Here is a 20,316-nt window from a genome sequence, read left to right on the forward strand (position 1 = left end):
ATACATACTACATACATACATACCACATATATACTACATACATACAATACATTCATACAATACATACATAGACATACAGTACATATAACATAGAGTAACATACTTACCAATACTTGTCACATTGTTCCCCGAAGCCATTGTCGTCTACGGAATAAATATTAACATAACAAACCACAAAAATACTCACCCACGATCCGAAGCAGTCCACGAGTGTGTCCCACGACGATCTTGGGTAGAGAACGGCAGCATCAGATGATGCTGCCGTTCTCTACGGGCTGCAGGAATCCAATGACGGAAGGTAGGTATCCTTCCGCACTGTATTCCTCCGCCACTTAAAAAAAAAAAAGTCCCTAGTCTCACTTTATGCCATTGCTGTGTGGGAATTTCCCACGCAGCAATGGCATAAAGTGAGACTAGGGACTTTTTTTTTTTTAAGTGGCGGAGGAATACAGTGCGGAAGGATACCTACCTTCCGTCATTGGATTCCTGCAGCCCGTAGAGAACGGCAGCATCATCTGATGCTGCAGTTCTCTACCCAAGATCGTCGTGGGACACACTCGTGGACTGCTTCGGATCGTGGGTGAGTATTTTTGTGGTTTGTTATGTTAATATTTATTCCGTAGACGACAATGGCTTCGGGGAACAATGTGACAAGTATTGGTAAGTATGTTACTCTATGTTATATGTACTGTATGTCTATGTATGTATTGTATGAATGTATTGTATGTATGTAGTATATATGTGGTATGTATGTAGTATGTATGTAGTATGTATGTAGCATGCAGTATGTATGTAGCATGCATGTAGTATATATGTAGTATGTATGTAGCATGCATGTAGTATATATGTAGTATGTATGTAGCATGTAGTATGTATGTGGTATGTATGTAGCATGTAGTATGTATGTGGTATGTATGTAGCATGTAGTATGTATGTAGCATGCATGTAGTATATATGTAGTATGTATGTATGTATGTAGCATGTAGTATGTATGTAGCATGCATGTAGTATGTAGCATGCATGTAGTATATATGTAGTATGTATGTAGCATGCATGTAGTATATATGTAGTATGTATGTAGCATGCATGTATGTGGTATGTATGTAGCATGTAGTATGTATGTAGCATGCATGTAGTATATATGTAGTATGTATGTATGTATGTAGCATGTAGTATGTATGTAGCATGCATGTAGTATGTAGCATGCATGTAGTATATATGTAGTATGTATGTAGCATGCATGTAGTATATATGTAGTATGTATGTAGCATGTATGTATGTGGTATGTATGTAGCATGTAGTATGTATGTAGCATGCATGTAGTATATATGTAGTATGTATGTATGTATGTAGCATGTAGTATGTATGTAGCATGCATGTAGTATGTATGTAGCATGCATGTAGTATGTATGTAGCATGCATGTAGTATATATGTAGTATGTATGTAGTATGTATGTGGTATGTATGTAGCATGTAGTATGTATGTAGCATGCATGTAGTATGTATGTAGCATGCATGTAGTATGTATGTAGTATGTATGTAGCATGCATGTAGCATGCATGTAGCATGTATGTAGTATGTATGTAGTATGTATGTAGTATGTAGCATGTATGTAGTATGTATGTGGTATGTATGTAGCATGTAGTATGTATGTAGCATGCATGTAGTATATATGTAGTATGTAGTATGTATGTAGCATGCAGTATGTATGTAGCATGTATGTAGTATGTATGTAGTATATATGTAGTATGTATGTAGCATGTAGTATGTATGTAGCATGCATGTAGTATGTATGTAGTATGTATGTAGCATGCAGTATGTATGTAGCATGTAGTATGTATGTAGCATGCATGTAGTATGTATGTAGTATGTATGTAGCATGCAGTATGTATGTAGCATGTAGTATGTATGTACTATGTAGTATTTTTTTTTTTTTTTTTTTTTTTTTAACATTTAACACATTAGCCGGATGATGGGACTACTACTGTCCCATCATTGGCTAATGTGTCAATCACTGTCATGGTAGCAGGCATCGCCCGATGGGACTTGTAGTCCCATCGGACGATGCCTGCACAGACCCCCGAAGCCTGCACAGACCACCGGAGCCTGCACAGACCACCGGCAGGCCGGCACAGCCCCCCGGCAGGCCGGCACAGCCCCCCGGCAGGCCGGCACAGCCCCCCGGCAGGCCGGTACAGCCCCCCGGCAGGCCGGCACAGACCCCCACAGGGTGCACAGACCACCGGCAGGCCGGCACAGCCCCCCGGCAGGCCGGTACAGACCCCGGGCAGTCCACACAGCCCCCCCGGCAGGCCGGCACAGCCCCCCGGCAGGCCGGCAGAGACCCCCGGAAGGCCCGAAATGACGGCGCATCATGATGCGCACACACCGCGCATCATGATGACGTCAGTCTGTCAATCAACTTTGAACTTCCGATTCCGATGCCGAATTCCGATATTGAAAAAATATCGGAAGTCGGTATCGGAATTCCGATACAGCAAGTATCGGCCGATACCCGATACTTGCGGTATCGGAATGCTCAACACTACTTATCACTCCTAAACTCTTTTTGCATAATAATTTGGAACACAGTTTATATTCCAGTATCCATTTCTGAAATTTTGACATGCTTTTATTTATCATTAGATAAAAATAATGTTTTAATTTTTTAGTCACTTCAATTATTTGTTCCTGATCACGACATTAGGAACAAAACTTGTTTTTAATATCTATTTTTTATTATATTGGGCCTATTATTTTGTATAGAGCATTATGTGGGGCCAATCTGTATGGAGCATTATATGGGGCCCAATATTCTATATGGAGTATTATATGGGGCCCATTATTCTGTATAGAGCATTATGTGGTGCCAATTCTGTGTGGAGCATTATATGAGACCCATTATTGTGTTTGGATTATATGGGGCCCAATACTCTGTATGGAACACATAATGGGACTCATTAGACTGTATGGAGCAATATATGGGACCCATTTTACTGAATGGAGGACTAAGTGGTGCACATAATACTGTATGGAGGACTATGTGGTGCCCATAATATTGTAAGGAGCACTATGTGGTTCCCATAATACTGTAAGGAGCACTATGTGGTGCTCATAATACTGTATGGAAGCCCATGTGGTGCTCATAATACTGTATGGAGGCCTATATGGTGCCCATAATACTGCATGGAGGCCTATGTGGTGCCCATAATACTGTATGGTGAACTATAGTGTTCGGTCACATTCACTGCAGACTTTTGAATCCTCCCTGCACACGCACTATGAGCAGCAAAGTTTCTGAGCTATTTTAGAATTTACAATAGATATCACTCATGTAATGTAAGAAGTGAAATCTTTGACATTGTACTATACCTATATTTATCTGCCGTATCTGGGTATCATGAATCGTGTTATGTGTTAAAGGGGCCCACTGAGACTCTTTTGCCCAGGGCCCACAAAAACCTGGAGCCGGCCCTGCCTATATAAATTCCTCAAGGAGTGCAATTTCCAAAATGGGGTCACATGTTTCTTTTTTTGTCACCTCAGGGGCTCAAAAAATGTGACATGGTGTCCACAATCTGTTCCAACAAAAATTGTGCTCCAAAAGTCAAACAGCGCTCTTCTCTTCTGAGCCCAGCCGTGTGCCCAAACAGTGGCACCCGTCCACATATAGGACATCAATGTACTCAAGAGAAAATGGAATCTGCATCCTATTGTACATTTTCTCTTGTAAGCCTTGTTAAAATTAGACATTTGAGTATAAAGCAACATTTTTGTGGAAAAAAACATAATATGTCATTTTCACAACCCAATATTATGAAATTATGTAAAGCACCTGTAGTTTCTTTAATTGTTTATGAATTTATTGAAGGGTTACTAGTGTGTGGGGGGTGTTTACTGTTTTGATGCCTTGGGGGCAGTGAAAATGGAACTTGTCTGCAATCTATTGCAGCCAAATTTACGCTCCAAAAATCTAATAGTGTTCCTTTCCTTAAGTGCCCTACCGTGTATCCAAACAGTATATACCAACCACATATGGATTTTCAGTGTACTGAGGACAAATTGCACAACAAAATGTGCTATCCATTTTCTCTTTTTTGTGAATAGCAACATTTTGTAAAAAAAAATGTAGTTTTTCATTTTTTTTCTTCTAGATGGCAGCTTTGAATATAATGATGTGGTGCAGACTTTAAAATGGAGTGTTGCTTGTGGGTTTTCTGCCCCTCCAAGTCCCTTCAAAAGTGAAGTGGTGTTACAAATACAGGTTTTGTAAAATTCATTGGAAAAATGAAAAAAATTGCTGCTAAACTTTTAACCCTTCTAACATCCAAACAAAAAACTATTTTTCAAGAATGATGCTGATGTAACTTAGACATGTGGTAAAGCTATTTATTAACTCCCTTAAGTGGTATGACTATCAGTTTTAAGGGCATAAAAATTCAAAGATAAAAAAAATTTAAATTTGTCAGTTTTTTTACATTTTCATAAATAAATGCATTGCACATTGACATACAGTTGTGCACAAACGTTTACATACTCCGGCAGAATTTTTGCTTTCTTGGACTTTTTTCAGAGAATATGAATAATAGCACCAAAACTTTTTCTCCACTCCTGGTTAGGCCGGTTTCACATTAGCGCTTTTTAAGCGCACGCACGGCCGGGGGTAGCTCCGCCCCCCCGAGCCGGCTCTCTGCCCGGCGTGCCCGCCCCTTGCTTGTAGTGCCGCCTACTAGCGGACAGCGGCGCCTGCGATCGGCGCACCCTATCTTTAGCATAGGGTGAGCAGATCGTGCGCAGGCCGTGTGCTAGTTGCGCTTTGACCTGCGCTGCGCACTTTTGACGGTGCGCCGTGCGCGCCAAAATCCGAAGTTTGATTTTGGCGTGCACGGCGCACCGTCAAAAGTGCGCAGCGCAGGTCAAAGCGCAACTAGCGCACGGCCTGCGCACGATCTGCGCACCCTATGCTAAAGATAGGGTGCGCCGATCGCAGGCGCCGCTGTCCGCTAGTAGGCGGCGCTACAAGCAAGGGGCGGGCACGCCGGGCAGAGAGCCGGCTCGGGGGCGGAGCTACCCCCGGCCGTGCGTGCGCTTAAAAAGCGCTAATGTGAAACCGGCCTTAGTGGTTGGGTGAAGCCATTTATTGTCAAACTAATAACAGCCCAAAACAACCAAATGACCCTGATAAAAAGTTCACATACCATGGTGATTTTGGCCTGATAACATGCACAGAAGTTGACACAAATGGGTTTGAATGGCTACTAAAGGTAACATCCTCACCTGTGACCGGTTTGCTTGTAATCAGTGTGTGTGCATAAAAGCTAAGTGAGATTCTGGGATCCAGACAGACTATTGCATAGTTCATCCAGCCACTGATGTTTCTGGATTATGAGTCATGGGGAAAGCAAAAAAATTGAAAACAAATCTACGGGAAAAGGTAACTGTATAAAACAGGAAAGGGATATAAAAAGATATCCAAGGAATTGCTAATGGCAGCGGCGTTCAAACTGTGATAAACAAATGGAAAATCAGGGGCTCTGCAAAAACAAAACCACGGTCAAGTAGACCAACAAAAATTTTGCCCACAACTGCCAGGAAAATTGTTTGGGATGCAAAGAAAAACCCACAACTAACATCAGCTGAAATACTGGACTCTCTGAAAACTAGCAGTGTGGCTGTTTCAAATGCTAAGATGAGGAGGTACTTGACGAAAAATGGGCTGCATGGTTGAGTTGCCAGAAGAATGCCATTACTGTGCAAATGCCGCAAAGGATCTCGCCCACAATACGCAAAACAGCACAGAGACAAGCCTCAAAACTTCTGGAACAAGGTAATTTGGAGTTATGAGACCAAAATTTAACTTTTTGTCCACAACTATAGACGTTACATTTGGAAAGAGGTCAACAAGGCCTACGATGAAAGGAACACCATTCCTACTATAAAGCATGGAGGTGGATCGCTGATTTTTTGGGTATGTGTGAGCTACAAAGTCACAGGTAACTTGGTCAAAGTTGAAGGAAAGATGAATACAGCATGTTATCAACAAATTCTGGAGACAAATTTGCAATCATCAGCCCGTAAGCTGCGCATGGGACGTACATGGACGTCACAACATGACAATAATCCAAAACACAAGGCCAAGTCGACCTGTCATTTGCTATAGCAGAACGAAGTGAAGGTTCTGGAGTGGCCATCTCAGTCTCCTGACCTCAATATCATTGAGGCACTCTGGGAAGATCTCAAGCACACAGTTCAGGTTAGAATGGAATTTACAGGAACTGCAGGCTTTTTGCCAAGAAGAGTGGGTAGCTTTAGCATCTGAGAAAATAAAGAACCTCATCTACAACTACGACAAAAGACTTAAAGCTGTCATGGATGTTAGAGGGGGGCAATACATGTTATTAAGAAATGGGGTATGTAAACTTTTGATCAGGGCCATTTGGATGTTTTGGGTTGTCATTATGATTTATAAAGAGAAAACACAGTAGTTTGACAATAAATGGCTTCACCCAACCACTAACAATGAGTGGAGAAAAAGTTTTTAATGTTATCATTCATATTCTCTGAAAAAATGCCAAGAAAGCAAAAATTCTGCTGTGGTATGTACTGTAAATATTCTACTTTTATGAAGTAAAAAAAATCTCAATCACTGGGATATGTTGAAGCTTTCCAAAATTATTACCTCATAAAGTGACACTGGTCAGAATTCAAAAATTCAGCTTGGTCGGTAAGGCCTCTTTCACACTTCAGTTTTTTGTGTCAGTTAAAATCCGCCAAAAAGGCGGACAAGCGGATCCGTTCTTAACTGATGTGAACGGATTTCACAGGATCTGTTTTTTGACGGATCCGCAAAATGAGGAAATTTAAAGGAACCGCTGGCCGGGAAGGAGAGAGAGATTTTTTTGTCCGGCACCCAGACAGAATTTCGGGTTAAATCAGTGTCTGGAGGATCCGCCGGCCAAAATAACGTTGCAAGCTCCGTTTGGAAATCTTGGACTTTGACAGACAGCAACATTATGGCGGATCCGCACAAAAACGGATGCAATGGCCGGCAATCCGTCAAAATCCGCCAATAATGAAAGTCAATGGGGAAAAAAACGGATCCGCAAAAAAAAATTGCGGATCCGTTTTTTTCAAAACCTGGCGGATTTTGACTGATTGTAAAAAACGGAAGTGTGAAAGAGGCCTAAGGTGAAGACAGGCTTCGGTACTAAAGGGCTACATGAGTGACCTAAAAGAAGACTACTGATACCAAACCTCTCCCATAGGATCTGGGACATCCTAAGTAGTGATGAGCAAATTTGTTCGGAAAACGATCACCAAACATAAATTTGGCACGAATATGGCACATTCGGATTCGTGATCGGAAACCCAAGCAAATTTTATAAAATCGGTAAAAATTGATAACATTCAGTAAAAGTGCTGGAAAATATTTGTGTTGCCACAAAAATATTTTCAGCACTTTAGCAACGATAATGGTGGTGAGTCATGAGCCTTTGGCACGTGTTTGATGTGGGGAGGGGGTTTTCAGAGCCCAGAGGTGTGACATTCTTGTAAGCACAGCACAGAAGTCATTTTTTTTCCTTACTTTATGTGTGCACATTGTGACTAGCCATAGCCAATCAGTGCGCACAAAACGCCCACAAGGAGCTGACACAATGGCTTGTGTCATTGGCAGCTGAAATCACACATACGTCTACATATAAATAGCGGACATCTTGTTTTAGCCCCATTTTGACACTGTAACAGTGCAGAGGCTGCTCCTGAAGCTGCCACTGTTAACAGCAAGAGTTTAACTAGTTAGTTAGGTGGTTGTATATCAAATAGTGTAGCTAACTAGTGTCCAGTGTGGCTGTAAAATTTACCTTCCAGAATTTTTTGGGGGGTTGGTCATTACTGAGGTTCACAGACAAAGCCTGCAGGGAACATGTCCTACAAGTGTCTTGTGCTCTGCTTATGTTATACTCTATGCACAAGTATAGCATTCTAAATAATATGTTTTCACTAGCTAAATGTGAAAAAGCCTGCTGAATCCATATTTCAGCTACTTAGATAGGTGGTTGTATATCATTCAAAGGCTGGAGTCTCACTGCTGTATTTCTCGTGTGATAATTGCATCGGACTGTACGGACTGGCCGGCACCTCTCCTGACCTAAGCATTACAGCGTGATGGATTACTATGCAGCTGTCAAGCTCAGGTCAGGAGAGCCGACAGCCAGTGCGAGTTTTAAGAGTTTTACAATGCGATTCTCGCACGAGAAATACGGCAGTGTGTCTCTGCCCAAATACTGTAGGTAGCTAGTGTCCAGTGTGGCTGTTAAATTTACCTTCCAGCTCTTTTTTTCTTTTTGGACATACTGTGGTCCACTAAAAAAGCTAGCAGGGCACATGTCCTACAAGTGTGTTGTGCACTGCTTTTGTTGTGCTCCATGCACAAGTATAGCATTCTCACTAATATTTCAGTAGCTAAATGTGAAAAAGCCTTCTGTATCCTACATTTTATCTAGTTAGGTGGTTGCATATCAGTCAGTGTAACTAGATAGGGTCCAGTGTGGCTGTAAAATTTACCTTCCGGAATTTTGTTCTTGGGGCCATTACTGAGGTTCACAGACAAAGCCAGCAGGGAACATGTCCTACAAGTGTGTTGTGCACTGCTTCTATTGTGCTCCGTGCACGAGTATAGCATTCTAATTAATATTTTTTCACTAGTTAAATGTGAAAAAACCTGCTATATCCCACATTTTAGCTAATTAGCTAGGTGGTTGTATATCAGTCAGATACTGTAGGCAGCTAGTGTCCAGTGTGGCTGTTACATTTACCTTCCATCACTTTTTTTTTCTTTTTTGGACATACGGAGGTCCACAAAGAAAGCCAGTAAGGCACATGTTGTGCACTGCTTCTGTTGTGATCCATGCAAGAGTATAGCATTCTATTTCACATGTAGCTAGTGAAAAAATATTAAACAGCCGGCTGTATCCCACCTTGTCATTTAGCACTGTGGTGATATAAAACTGTCCGCAGACCTAATGCACAATAAAAAAAAGTTATAATTTTTTCTGTTGCTAAATGTGAAACAGCCTGCTGTATCCCATGTTGTCATTTTGTGGTGGTGATAGGAACCTGTCTGCAGACCTAAGGCACATTAAATAAAATATATAACTTTTCAGTTGCAAAAAGTTAGACAACCCGCCGTATCACACTTTGTCATTTGTTCGGGTTGAAATTAAGCTGTAGAGGCCTAATCCTTGGTCCTAAAAAAAATTATTCTGTTATTAACGTCATACAGTAAGGGACCTGACTTTAACCCCTTTCTGCCATTTGACGTATTATCCCTTCCATGTGACCTGGGACTTAATTCCCATGGACGGGATAGTATGTCATAGCGATCAGCGGCGCTCACGGGGTGAGCGCCGCTGATCGCGGCCGGGTGTCAGCTGCTTATCACAGCTGACACCCGGCACTATGTGCCATGGGTGGTCACAGACCGCCCCCGGCACATTAACCCCCAACACACTGCGAATAAACATGATCGCAGTGTACCGAGGGCACAGGGAAGAATCACGCAGGGAGGGGGCTCCCTGTGTGCTTCCCTGGACCCTCGGAATAGCGCGATGTGATGGCGCTGTTCCGAGGGCCTCCTTCCCTGCAGGCCCCCGGATCCAATATGGCCGCAGGGACCTTCTTGGTCCTGCAGGGAGGCGGCTTCCTCAGTGCCTGCTGAGAGCAGGCGCTGAGAAAGCCTCCAGCAGTGCCTGCAGATCGCTGATCTGACACACTGCTGTGCAAGGTGTCAGATCAGCGATCTGACACTTTATTATATTGTCCCACACTGGTACTGCTAAAAACATCATCTTGTCCCACAAAAAACGAGCTGCCATACAGCGTTATCAGCAAAAACAATAAAAAAGTTATGACTCGCAGAATAAAGTGACGCAAAAATAATAATTTTTTATATAAAATTGTTTTTATTGTATAAAAGTGCCAAAACATAAAAAAAATATAAATGAGGTATTGCTGTAATCGTACTGACCCGAAGAATAAAACTGCTTTACCAATTTTACCACACATGGAACGGTGTAAACACCCCTCCCCCAAAAAAGAAATTCATGAAATGCTGGTTTTTGGTCATTCTGCGTCCCAAAAATCGGAATAAAAAGAGATAAAAAACGTCAAGTGCTCAAAAATGGTACCAATAAAAAAGTCAATTCGTCCCGCGAAACATAAGACCTCACTTAACTCTGTGGGTCAAAATATAAAAAAATTATAGCTCTCAAAATGTGGTGATGCAAAAACTATTTTTACAATAAAAAGCGTCTTTTAGCGTGTGACAGCTGCCAAACATAAAAACCCACTATAAACAGTAAATCAAACCCCCCTTTATCACCTCCTTAGTTAGGGAAAATTTAAAAAAGTATTTATTTCGATTTTCCCATTAGGGTTAGGGTTAGGGCTGCGGATAGGGCTGAGATTAGGGTGAGGGGTGTTTTGGGGTTGGAGTTGGAGTTAGAATTGGGGGGTTGCCACTGTTTAGGCACATCAGGGGCTCTCCAAACGCAACATGGCATCTTATCTCAATTCCAGCCAATTCTGCATTGAAAAAGTCAAACAGTGCGTCTTCCCTTCCAAGCTCTGCCATGCGCCCAAACAGTGGTTTACCCCCACATATGGGGTATCAGCGTACTCAGGACAAATGGCACAACAACTTTTGGTGTCCAATTTCTCCTGTTACCCTTGTGAAAATAAAAAATTGGAGGCAAAAATATCATTTTTGTGGAACATAATGATTTTTTAATTTTTGTTAGAAACTTCTGTGAAGCACTTGGGGGTTCATAGTGCTCACCACACATCTAGATAATTTCTTGAGTGGGTCTAGTTTCCAAAATGTGGTCAGTTTTGGTGGGTTTCCACAGTTTAGGCACATCAGGACTCTCGAAATGTGACATGACACCCGCAGACCATTCCATCAAAGTCTGCATTCCAATACGTCACTTCATCCCTTCCGAGCCCCAACGTGTGCCCATACAGTAGTTTTCTCCCACATATGGGGTATCCACGTACTCTGGACAAATTGGACAACATTTGGGGTCCAATTTCCCCTGTTACCCTTGGGAAAATAAAAAAAAATTGGGGACTAAAAGATCCTGTTTGTGGAAAAAATATGATTTTTTTATTTTCACGCCCGGGTGTTATAAACTTCTTTGAAGCACTTGGGGGTTCAAAGTTCTCCCCACACATCTAGATAAGTTCCTTAGGGGGTGTAGTTTCAAAAATGGGGTCACTTGTGGGGGGTTTCCACTGTTCAGGCACATCAGGGGCTCTCCAAACACGATATGGCGCCCAATCTCAATTCCAGCCAATTTTGCGTCAAACGGCGCTCATTCCTTTCTGAGCTCTGCCATGTGCCCAAACAGTGTTTTACCCCCCACATATGGGGTATCAGCGTACTCAGGACAAATTGCACAATTTGTTTTGTGGTCTTGTTATTCTTGGGAAAATAAAAATTGGGGGTGAAAAGATCATTTTTGTGGAAAAAAATATGATTTTTTAATTTTACATCTGTACGTTATAAACTTCTTTGAAGCTCTTGGGGGTTCAAAGTTCCCACCACATATCTAGATAAGTTCCTTGGGGGGTCTAGTTTCCAAAATGGGGTCACTTGTTGGGGGTTTCCACTGTTTAGGCACATCAGGGGCTCTCCAAACATGACATGGCGTCCGATCTCAATTCCAGCCAATTTTGCATTGAAAAAGTCAAACGGCGCTCCTTCCCTTCTGAGCTCTGCCATGCGCCAAAACAGTGGTTCCCCCCACATATCAGATATCAGCGTACTCAGGACAAATTGCACAACTTTTATGGTCCAATTTCTCCTGTTACCCTTGGTAAAATTTTAAAAAAATGGACCTGAAGTAATTTTTTTGTGAAAAAAAGTTAAATGTTCATTTTTTTTAAACATTCAAAAAATTCCTGTGAAGCACCTGAAGAGTTAATAAACTTCCTGAATGTGGTTTTGAGTACCGTCAGGGGTGCAGATTTTAGATAGGTGTAACTTTTGGGTGTTTTCTATCATATAAACCCCTCAAAGTGACTTCAAATGTGATGTGGTCCCTAAAAAAAAATGGTGTTGTAAAAATGAAAAATCGCTGGTCATCTTTTAACCCTTATAACTTCCTAACAAAAAAAATTTTGGTTCCCAAATTGTGCTGATGTAAAGTAAACATGTGGGAAATGTTACTTATTACGTTTTTTGAGTGCCATATCTCTGTGATTCAAGGGCATAAAGACTCAAAGTTGGAAAATTGCAAAATTTTCAACATTTTTGCAAAATTTCCATTTTTTTCACAAATAAACGCAAGTTTTATGAATGAAATGTTACCACTAACATGAAGTACAATATGTCACGAGAAAACTGTAAGGATCACCAGGATCCATGGAAGCGTTCCAGAGTTATTACCTCATAAAGGGACAATGGTCAGAATTGTAAAAATTGGCCTAGTTATTAATGTGCAAACCACCCTTGGGGGAAAGGGGTTAAAGATAGTTTGTTAGCATCTAGTGTGTTATAGAGGTCTGATCTTTGGTCCCCCAAAAAAAATTCTTGTTAGTAACATCATACAGTAAGGGACCTGACTTTAAAAATAGTCTGTAGTATCTAGTGTGATTTAGAGGACTGATCCTTGGTCCCAGTGTGGGAGAGAAGACTGCGGCATTATCACTAGACAAATGTCTAGGCAGCGTAATCATCATGACACCGCACATACTCTCTTCCCAGCAAATTATCACACTTGCCAAAGGACTGAACTCTGTACCTTCCAGAAATTTTGATCCTTTCCAGGCTATTATAGACGTAAATTGTTTCACCAGGCTGCTCACTGTCAAAAGGCATTTTTCAGATGACTGCTTTAGTTCAACATGCACCTACAATCAAAGGGAAATTCTCCAACTGCATTCACTTCACAGTCCCAGAACAGATTGCTTCTTTGACTCTGTTCACACTGCAAGACATGGGAATGGATACTTGCAAGCCACGAGAACTGGATATTTCTGTCACACCTTCTAACCCTGCCTACTACCCTATTCATGACAGAGTGCCTGCGTTGGATCTTTTCCAAACTTTGGTAGAAAAGGATTTAAGACAGTTACACTCTCATGTACAGAATACTGGTGAGAATTATCATTTTGACAAGCAGTTGTTTGATGCTGTGAAGGGCATGCAAACTTGCCCTAATTTGATCATTCACCAGTCAGATAAGGGTGTTAGTTCTATATACCGACCTATACTGTTCTATGTTTTTTTCTATTCTCAATTACACCAACACTTATTTTCCTTTTAGGTCAGACCCTACCACCACTTTTAGATCCAGTCTTACACAGTGCCTTAATGAGGGAATGAGATTGGGGGTATTAAATTCTAAACTAGATAAGTGGCTTAATCCAGATTTTCTGGTCATTCCGTGGTTTGCCCAAAATTAATAACAATCTTTTTCCACCACCCTTAAGACTCATAATTTCTGGGATTGATTCACTTAAAGGGAACCTGTCACCCCCCCCCAGGGCGTTTTTCAGTTAAAGAGCCACCTTCAGCAGCACTAAAGCTGCATTCTCTGAAGGTGGCTCTTCTTTTTCTGACCCCTAGCAATGCTGAAATATTGACTTTTATAACTAGCTCCTCATACCTGTAATGTGTCCCATAGGTATGGTGTGTCCCCCTGTGTCAGCCGCCATCTGTCCATCATGCCTGTCCTGTGTGGGCGCCACCCACCATCTGTTCATCATGATGCCCCTGTGCGTCGCTGCCTCCTCCTGTTTTGAATCCCGGCACCTGCGCTGTGACAAGAGTTCTCGGGCATGCGCAGTGCGCGCTGCCCGAGAACCGACATCAGGCTATTGTTCCTGCGTGTTGCAGAGGCCCCAGCCCCACAGTGTGAATACATCATAACACACTGCAGGGCGGGATCTGGGGCCTCCACAACACGCAGGCGCAATAGCCTGATGTCGGTTCTTGGGCAGCGCGCACTGCGCATGCCCGAGGACTCTTCGCAGCGCAGGCGCCGAGATTCAAAACAGGAGAATGCAGTGATGCACAGGGGCATCATGATGGACAGATGGTGGGTGGTGCCCACATACAGGACAGGCATGATGGATGGATGGTAGGCGGCTGACACAGGGGGACACACCATACCTATGGGACACATTACAGGTATGAGGAGCTAGTTATAAAAGTCAATATTTCAGCGTTACTAGGGGTCAGAAAAAGAAGAGCCACCTTCAGAGGATGCTGCCTTAGTGCTGCTGAAGGTGGCTCTTTAACTGAAAAACACCCTTGGGGGTGACAGGTTCCCTTTAATGAAAACCTTAGTGCATGGCTTGATGGATATCTTAAACCCCTTATTTCTAGAACACCTGTTTTTTTAATCACTCTTCCACTGTCCTAAAGGTGTTTGAAACATTTAAATGGCTGGATGTATTTTTTTTGCAACATGCGATGTTGTAAACTTATACTCATCTATTCCTCATGCCACAGCTATGGCAGCAATAAAATTTAATTTGGATAAATGCAGTTAATATGCTACACCTTTGAAACGGTTTATTCTACTGTTACTTGATTACCTTTTGAAAACACAACTATTTCATGTTCCAATCAAAATTTTTCTAGACACTTGGAGCCCCGATGGGGTCTAAATAGGGATGAACGAGTAGTGAAATACTCGGACTTGCTGTACTCGTTATGAGTACCTCCTAATACTCGGATACTCGTAACGAGTAGCGAGTCCAATGTAAGTCAATGGGAAATGCGAGAAATGGGCTGTGTGTGTGTGTGTGCGCTGGGCGGCAACTGTGCGAAGACTGTGCCGGCTGTGCGGGACTGTGCTGGCTGTGTGGGACTATGCAGGGCTGTGTGGGGACTATGCAGAGCTGTGCGGGGACTGTGCAGGGCTGTGCGGGAACTGTGCTTGCCTGTGCGGGGACTGTGCTTGCCTGTGCAGGTACTGTGCGGGACTTTGCTGGGCTGTGCAGGTACTATGCGGTACTGTGCTGGGCTGTGCGGGGGACAGTGCTTTCCTGTGCGGGACTGTGCGGGACTGTGCTGGGCTGTGCAGGGACTGTGATGGCCTGTACAGGGACTGTGCGGCTATGCGGGGACTGTGCAGGGCTGTGCTGGGACTGAGCAAGGCTGTGCGGGGACTATGCGGGACTGTGCTGGGCTGTTGTGAACACTTGTGACCTGACTTCTGAGTTTGGGCTCCCTCTGGTGGTTGCTGCGGGTAATGGAGCTGGTCGAGTTGACAGATGTCAATCACCTGAAGAGGATGACTGGAGTGTTGTGAGTTCATTTTTCCCTTCACCAGTGAGGTCTGATGAACTCCCTCTTCTGGCGAAGGAAGGTAGTGAGGCTGATTACCAAATAGCTGAGCAGGTAGATGACTGGGTCACAGGAACTGATGACTGGATATAAGGCAGCCGAAGCCCTGCTGCCTTGCTGGTGATTTTCCTGCTGGATTCTTGGAGACCAGTCTGATTTCTGCTTCTCAAAGCTAAGTTTTGCTCTGCCTTTTGTACACTTTAGTTCTGGTTTTGTTTGCCTTGTTTTTTGGAGTTCAGCCATCCCCGGCCGGGGGTGAGCTGAATTCCATTTTTGTCTCTGATCTGTTGATCTCTGGCTCTGTCTTCAGAATATACCTGAGTGCTGATATAGTCTTTTTGAAGCCTAGCGACTTCAGGGCCTGTTTTTCCTATCAGTCTGTTGGTACATTTTTGGATAGGGTTTTTTGCGGATTGCAGACAGCAGCTTTTCTATCCTGTCCTATTTAGTTAGCTTGGGCCCCATCATTTGCTCAACCTATCTTTCTATCTGTGTTAGTGTTTTTCTTCTTGCTTCACAGTCATTATATGTTGGGGACTGCCTATTGCTTTGGGGTCTGCTCTGGGGCAGTTTAGATTTCCCCTTTCAGTCTTTAGGCTAATTTAGTTCTCCGGCTGTGATCGAGGGGTCTAGGGCACCGTAGGAACCCCCCACGGCTACTGCTAGTTGTTGTGGATAGGTTCAGGGGTCTGCAATCCGATAGCTGCTAACTTCTCTGGTTTTCTGGACTTAGCTATTATTTTTGTTTTTTCCTCCTTCGGTGACTCATCCATAACACTGGAGGTCAGGTGTTACAGACTGGGAAGATTTAAGTGAGCAGGCTTCCCTCAGTTATTGCTGATGATTTGGTTTTCTTCCTGTGCACTTTGAAGTCTGCTTGCCCCCTGCTTGGTCCTGCATCATTCAGATAAGTTATTTGTTTGCTGGAGTCTTTTGCATTTGATCCAGTTTTTTCCTTTCTCTGCTTTCTGCTTTGCTGTGTAGGTTCAGCATTGTTCCCTGCTGGGACATGTGCTGGACCCCGTTCCATATGCCACAGCTTATGTCTATCTGTTCAGTCCCCTGTTATATCAATATCTTTTGTTTTGCTTCCAGTTCACACCTGTTGTAAGTTCATTTTCCCCTTCATTACTGAGGCCCGAGGAACTCCCTCTTCTGGTAAAGAAAGGTAGTGAGCCTGATTGTCAAACACCTGAGGCTGATGATTTATGACTGGCTGAGTGGAGTTACGGACTGGATATAATGCTGCCGACGCCCTTCTGCCCTGCGGGTGATTTCTCTGTGGGATCCTTGGAGACCAGTCTGAATTCCTGCTCCTCCAAAGCTAAGTTTGCTGCTCGGCCTTTTGCTTTTGTGCTTTGACTTTGTTTTTGCTTTGTTTTTCTGGATTTCTGCCATTCCCTGCTGGGGTGTGCTGAATTCATTTAGCTCTGTCTTCTGAAAATACCTGAGTGCTGATTCAGTTTTTGAAGCCTAGCTGCTTCAGGGCCTTTTTCATATCAGCTGGTTGGCTTATGTTTTTGATAGGGTTTTGGCAGATTGCAGACAGCAGCCTTCCTGTCCTTTCCTATCTAGGTAGTTTTGGGGCCCCATCTTTGCTCAGTCTATCTTTCTGTCTGTGTTAGTATTTTCATCTTGCTCCACCGTCATTATACGTTGGGGGCTGCCTATTGCTTTGGGGTCTGCTCTGGGGCAGTTTAGATTTCCCCTTTCTTTCTTTAGGCCTATGTATTTCTCCGGCTGTGATCGAGGGGTCTAGGGCATCGTAGGAACCCCCCACGGCTACTGCTAGTTGTGTTGATAGGTTCAGGGGTCTGCAATCTGATAGTTGCCAACTTCTCTGGTTTTCTGGACTTAGCTTGTATTTCTGCTTTTGCCTCCTACAGTGACTCATTCATAACACACACCAGAGTTCTGATCTATTGCGGGAGGGGTCATGTGGCCTCAGTATTTTTGCATATCAGAAGTGTTGGGTTTTTTCTTAGGGTTTTTTGCTTGATTGCAGACAGTATCTTTCCTGTCCTGTTCTATCTAGACAGTTTGGGCTCCATCATTTGCTTACTCTATTTTCTGCCTGTGTCTGTGACTCATCTTGTCTCACCGGCAATATATGTTTGGGGGCTATCTATTACTTTGGGGTTCTACTCCGGGGCAGTTTAGCTTTCCCCTTTCTTGCTTTAGAATTAGTTAACTCTTTGGTTGTGCCGAGGCGTCTAGGGCATCATAGGTATGTCCGACGGCTAATTCTAGTTGTGTTGTTAGTTTTAGGGGTCTGCAATCCGCTAAGATACCAACCTGTCTGGTTTTCTGGTTGCCTAGCTTGTTCCCCGACTATCCTCCTCGGTGACGTAATCATAACACTGGGCTGTGCAGGTACTGTGCGGAACTGTGCTGGTCTGTGCAGGGACTGTGCGGGGACTGTGCTGTGCGGGACTGTGCTGGGCTGTGTGAGGACTGTGTTGGGCTGTGTGGGGACAGTGCTGAGCTCTGCGGAGACTGTGTGGGCTGTGCCGAATATTGCGAGGCGAGTAGTGAAATACTCGCCAGGATTCAAGTACCGCAAGTAACGCATTACTCGCAGAGTACCGAATCCTAACGAGTATACTCGCTCATCCCTAGGTCTAAATTTGGGAGGAAATGTATATCTCCACCAATAACAACCCTTTCATTCCACACCTGGTAGGATATGCCAGATATGTGGATGACGTCCTTCTAGTCTGGAAAGGTGATGCCTCCACTTGTTCTGAACTCACATCATACCTCAATTCCAATTCCTGTAACATCAGATTTACTTGTAATCTACTAGACACCAGTACCTCCTTTTTAGACATCATGCTTATAGGTGACAGCATCACTACAAAGGTTGACACTATACTGTACAGGAAAGATACGGCTGGCAATACTATATTGCTTTCCTCTAGTTCTCATCCCGAGCATACAGTCAAAGCTATCCCTAAAGGGTAATTCAGTAGGGCCAGAAGGATCTACTCCACCAATGAATTGTACATCAAGGAAAGTGCAGTCATCAAAGACAGGTTATTAGATAGAGGATACAAATTTTCTAATATTAATCTTGCCCAGAAACAATTGTTTAAGACTTGCCGATCCAAAATTATATCTGATACACAAAACATAACCTCAACCTTACCCAAATCCGTGTTTTCTTCGTCCAAGTTGTGTTTTTCATTCATTTATTTTTCTGGGGTTTTTCCATGTTTCCTTCGATGTAGATGTTTCATGTTTCCATCTAATGTTTTCTGGTGCCAGGTCTTGTCGTAGTGTAGCCTCCAATTTTTTTCACTCTTCTGTTATTCTATGTATGTTTATTTGGTTAATAATAATTGCCTTGATAATATGGTAGAAACATTTTAGTGCATTTTTGTACCTTTTCCTGTTTTTTATGCTTTTGCTTAAAAGATGTTTTTGTCTATTGACTTCTGGCCATTATAATTTAGATCATATGTGCACTTCACTGCATGCATTGCATTTATTCTATTACCATCATGTGTGTTCCTCTCTTCTCTCCAGCCACAGGTCCCTACTTATGGGTGTTGACTTTGTCCTAACCTATTGTAATTAATAATACTCTTTATTTTTATATAGCGCTAACATATTCCGCAGCGCTTTACAGTTTGCACACATTATCATCACTGTCCCTGATGGGGCTCACAATCTAAATTCCCTATCAGTATGTCTTTGGAATGTGGGAGGAAACTGGAGTACCCGGAGGAAACCCATGCAAACACGGGGAGAACATACAAACTCCTTGCATATTGTAATTGTCCTTTTGTTCATGCCTCAGTTAGCCTATGACTAAGGGTGTGTATACACCTGAACCACTTGAGGCGCGAAGCCACACCTTTTCATGTTTTAACTACATTTGAATAAATAATCCATTTTATCCCTGGATGATTGTGCCGGAATCTTTCCCCATTTTTTTGTTTATCATGCTCTCCATAGCTAGTACAGTATGAGATTGTTAACCGGATTCTTTTGAAGACAAGTTATTAGTTCTTCAGTGTCTAGAAAATGACACACAAGACTTAATTACTGCATATAATCACTTTTTGTGTCCACCTTGGTTTGCTGTAGACATGCGAAATGGTAAGAAGTTAATATAGAAATTTAAAACCATTTTTGTTTTCCTGTCTCCAGATTTTTAACAGGAAGAAGGGCTGGGACTTCTTTTAAGCTTCAAGGGCCAATTTCCAGAATGGTTACAACAGTGTCACCGCGTAATCCTTTCAACAAGGTGGAGAAGGACATTTTTTAGAAATGTACTAGAATAGCTGAATAGAAGCTACATGCATAATTTCCTGTGAGGAATTGGTGAACTTTGTGAAAAATAAAGATGAAACAAAATACAATGGTTGACTGTTCTTTGCTACGTCCTTCTCCATTCTATTATTTGTATTATTCTTCCCTATTGCCATATAGATGTTATAGGACCCTGTTCACAATAGAATTTCACTTCATGTTATTTTTTTCAATTAAACTTTAAGACCTGTTATGTTGAAAATGGTAAGGGATCTACAGGCAGAATGTTGTAGAGCAGGAAGAGTTGATATGATTGACATATGTTTTTTCAGTGTTTCAGAAAAGCTTGATTTTTATTCATTGAAATCCCTGGTGTTTGTATGCTTATGTGTCAAACGGGCGGTTCAAGTCAGTGATTGACTTTCCTCCCTGAATTACTGTGCATGCAAATATACATGACCTGTCAATCACTGATAGGACCCTCCACTCAACTCGTGCATATAAACACCAGGTATTTTTATGAATAAACTGCAAGTTATCCAGAGCCAGACTGGGACAAAAAAGAATACCTGCCACATAAATCCCACCAGCCCACATACTATAACACTCCCCCCACACACGATCAGTGGATTTTGCTATATTTTGTCATGCCCTTCAACACTCCTCTTAAAGGCGTTATTTGAAGAGCCATGTGTGAATGC

The 20,316-nt window shown here is 42.7% G+C and overlaps 1 protein-coding gene across 2 annotated transcripts in view; it reads left to right on the forward strand.

Annotated features, from left to right (window-relative positions):
* Positions 1 to 19,725, forward strand: part of SPMIP7 (sperm microtubule inner protein 7) — a 237,620-nt gene extending 217,895 nt beyond the window's left edge. For both annotated transcript variants that reach the window (XM_073549851.1, XM_073549850.1), the window contains one exon: positions 19,514 to 19,725. In XM_073549851.1, coding sequence (XP_073405952.1) covers positions 19,514 to 19,631 — 118 coding nt within the window. In that variant the 3' untranslated portion in view covers positions 19,632 to 19,725. The remainder of the gene's footprint in view (positions 1 to 19,513) is intronic.
* Positions 19,726 to 20,316: the final 591 nt, after the last annotated feature.

Source organism: Dendrobates tinctorius, unplaced genomic scaffold, assembly GCF_039654945.1.
Source record: "Dendrobates tinctorius isolate UK_male_01 unplaced genomic scaffold, ASM3965494v1 ptg000162l, whole genome shotgun sequence".
Classification (NCBI taxonomy): Eukaryota; Metazoa; Chordata; class Amphibia; order Anura; family Dendrobatidae; genus Dendrobates; species Dendrobates tinctorius.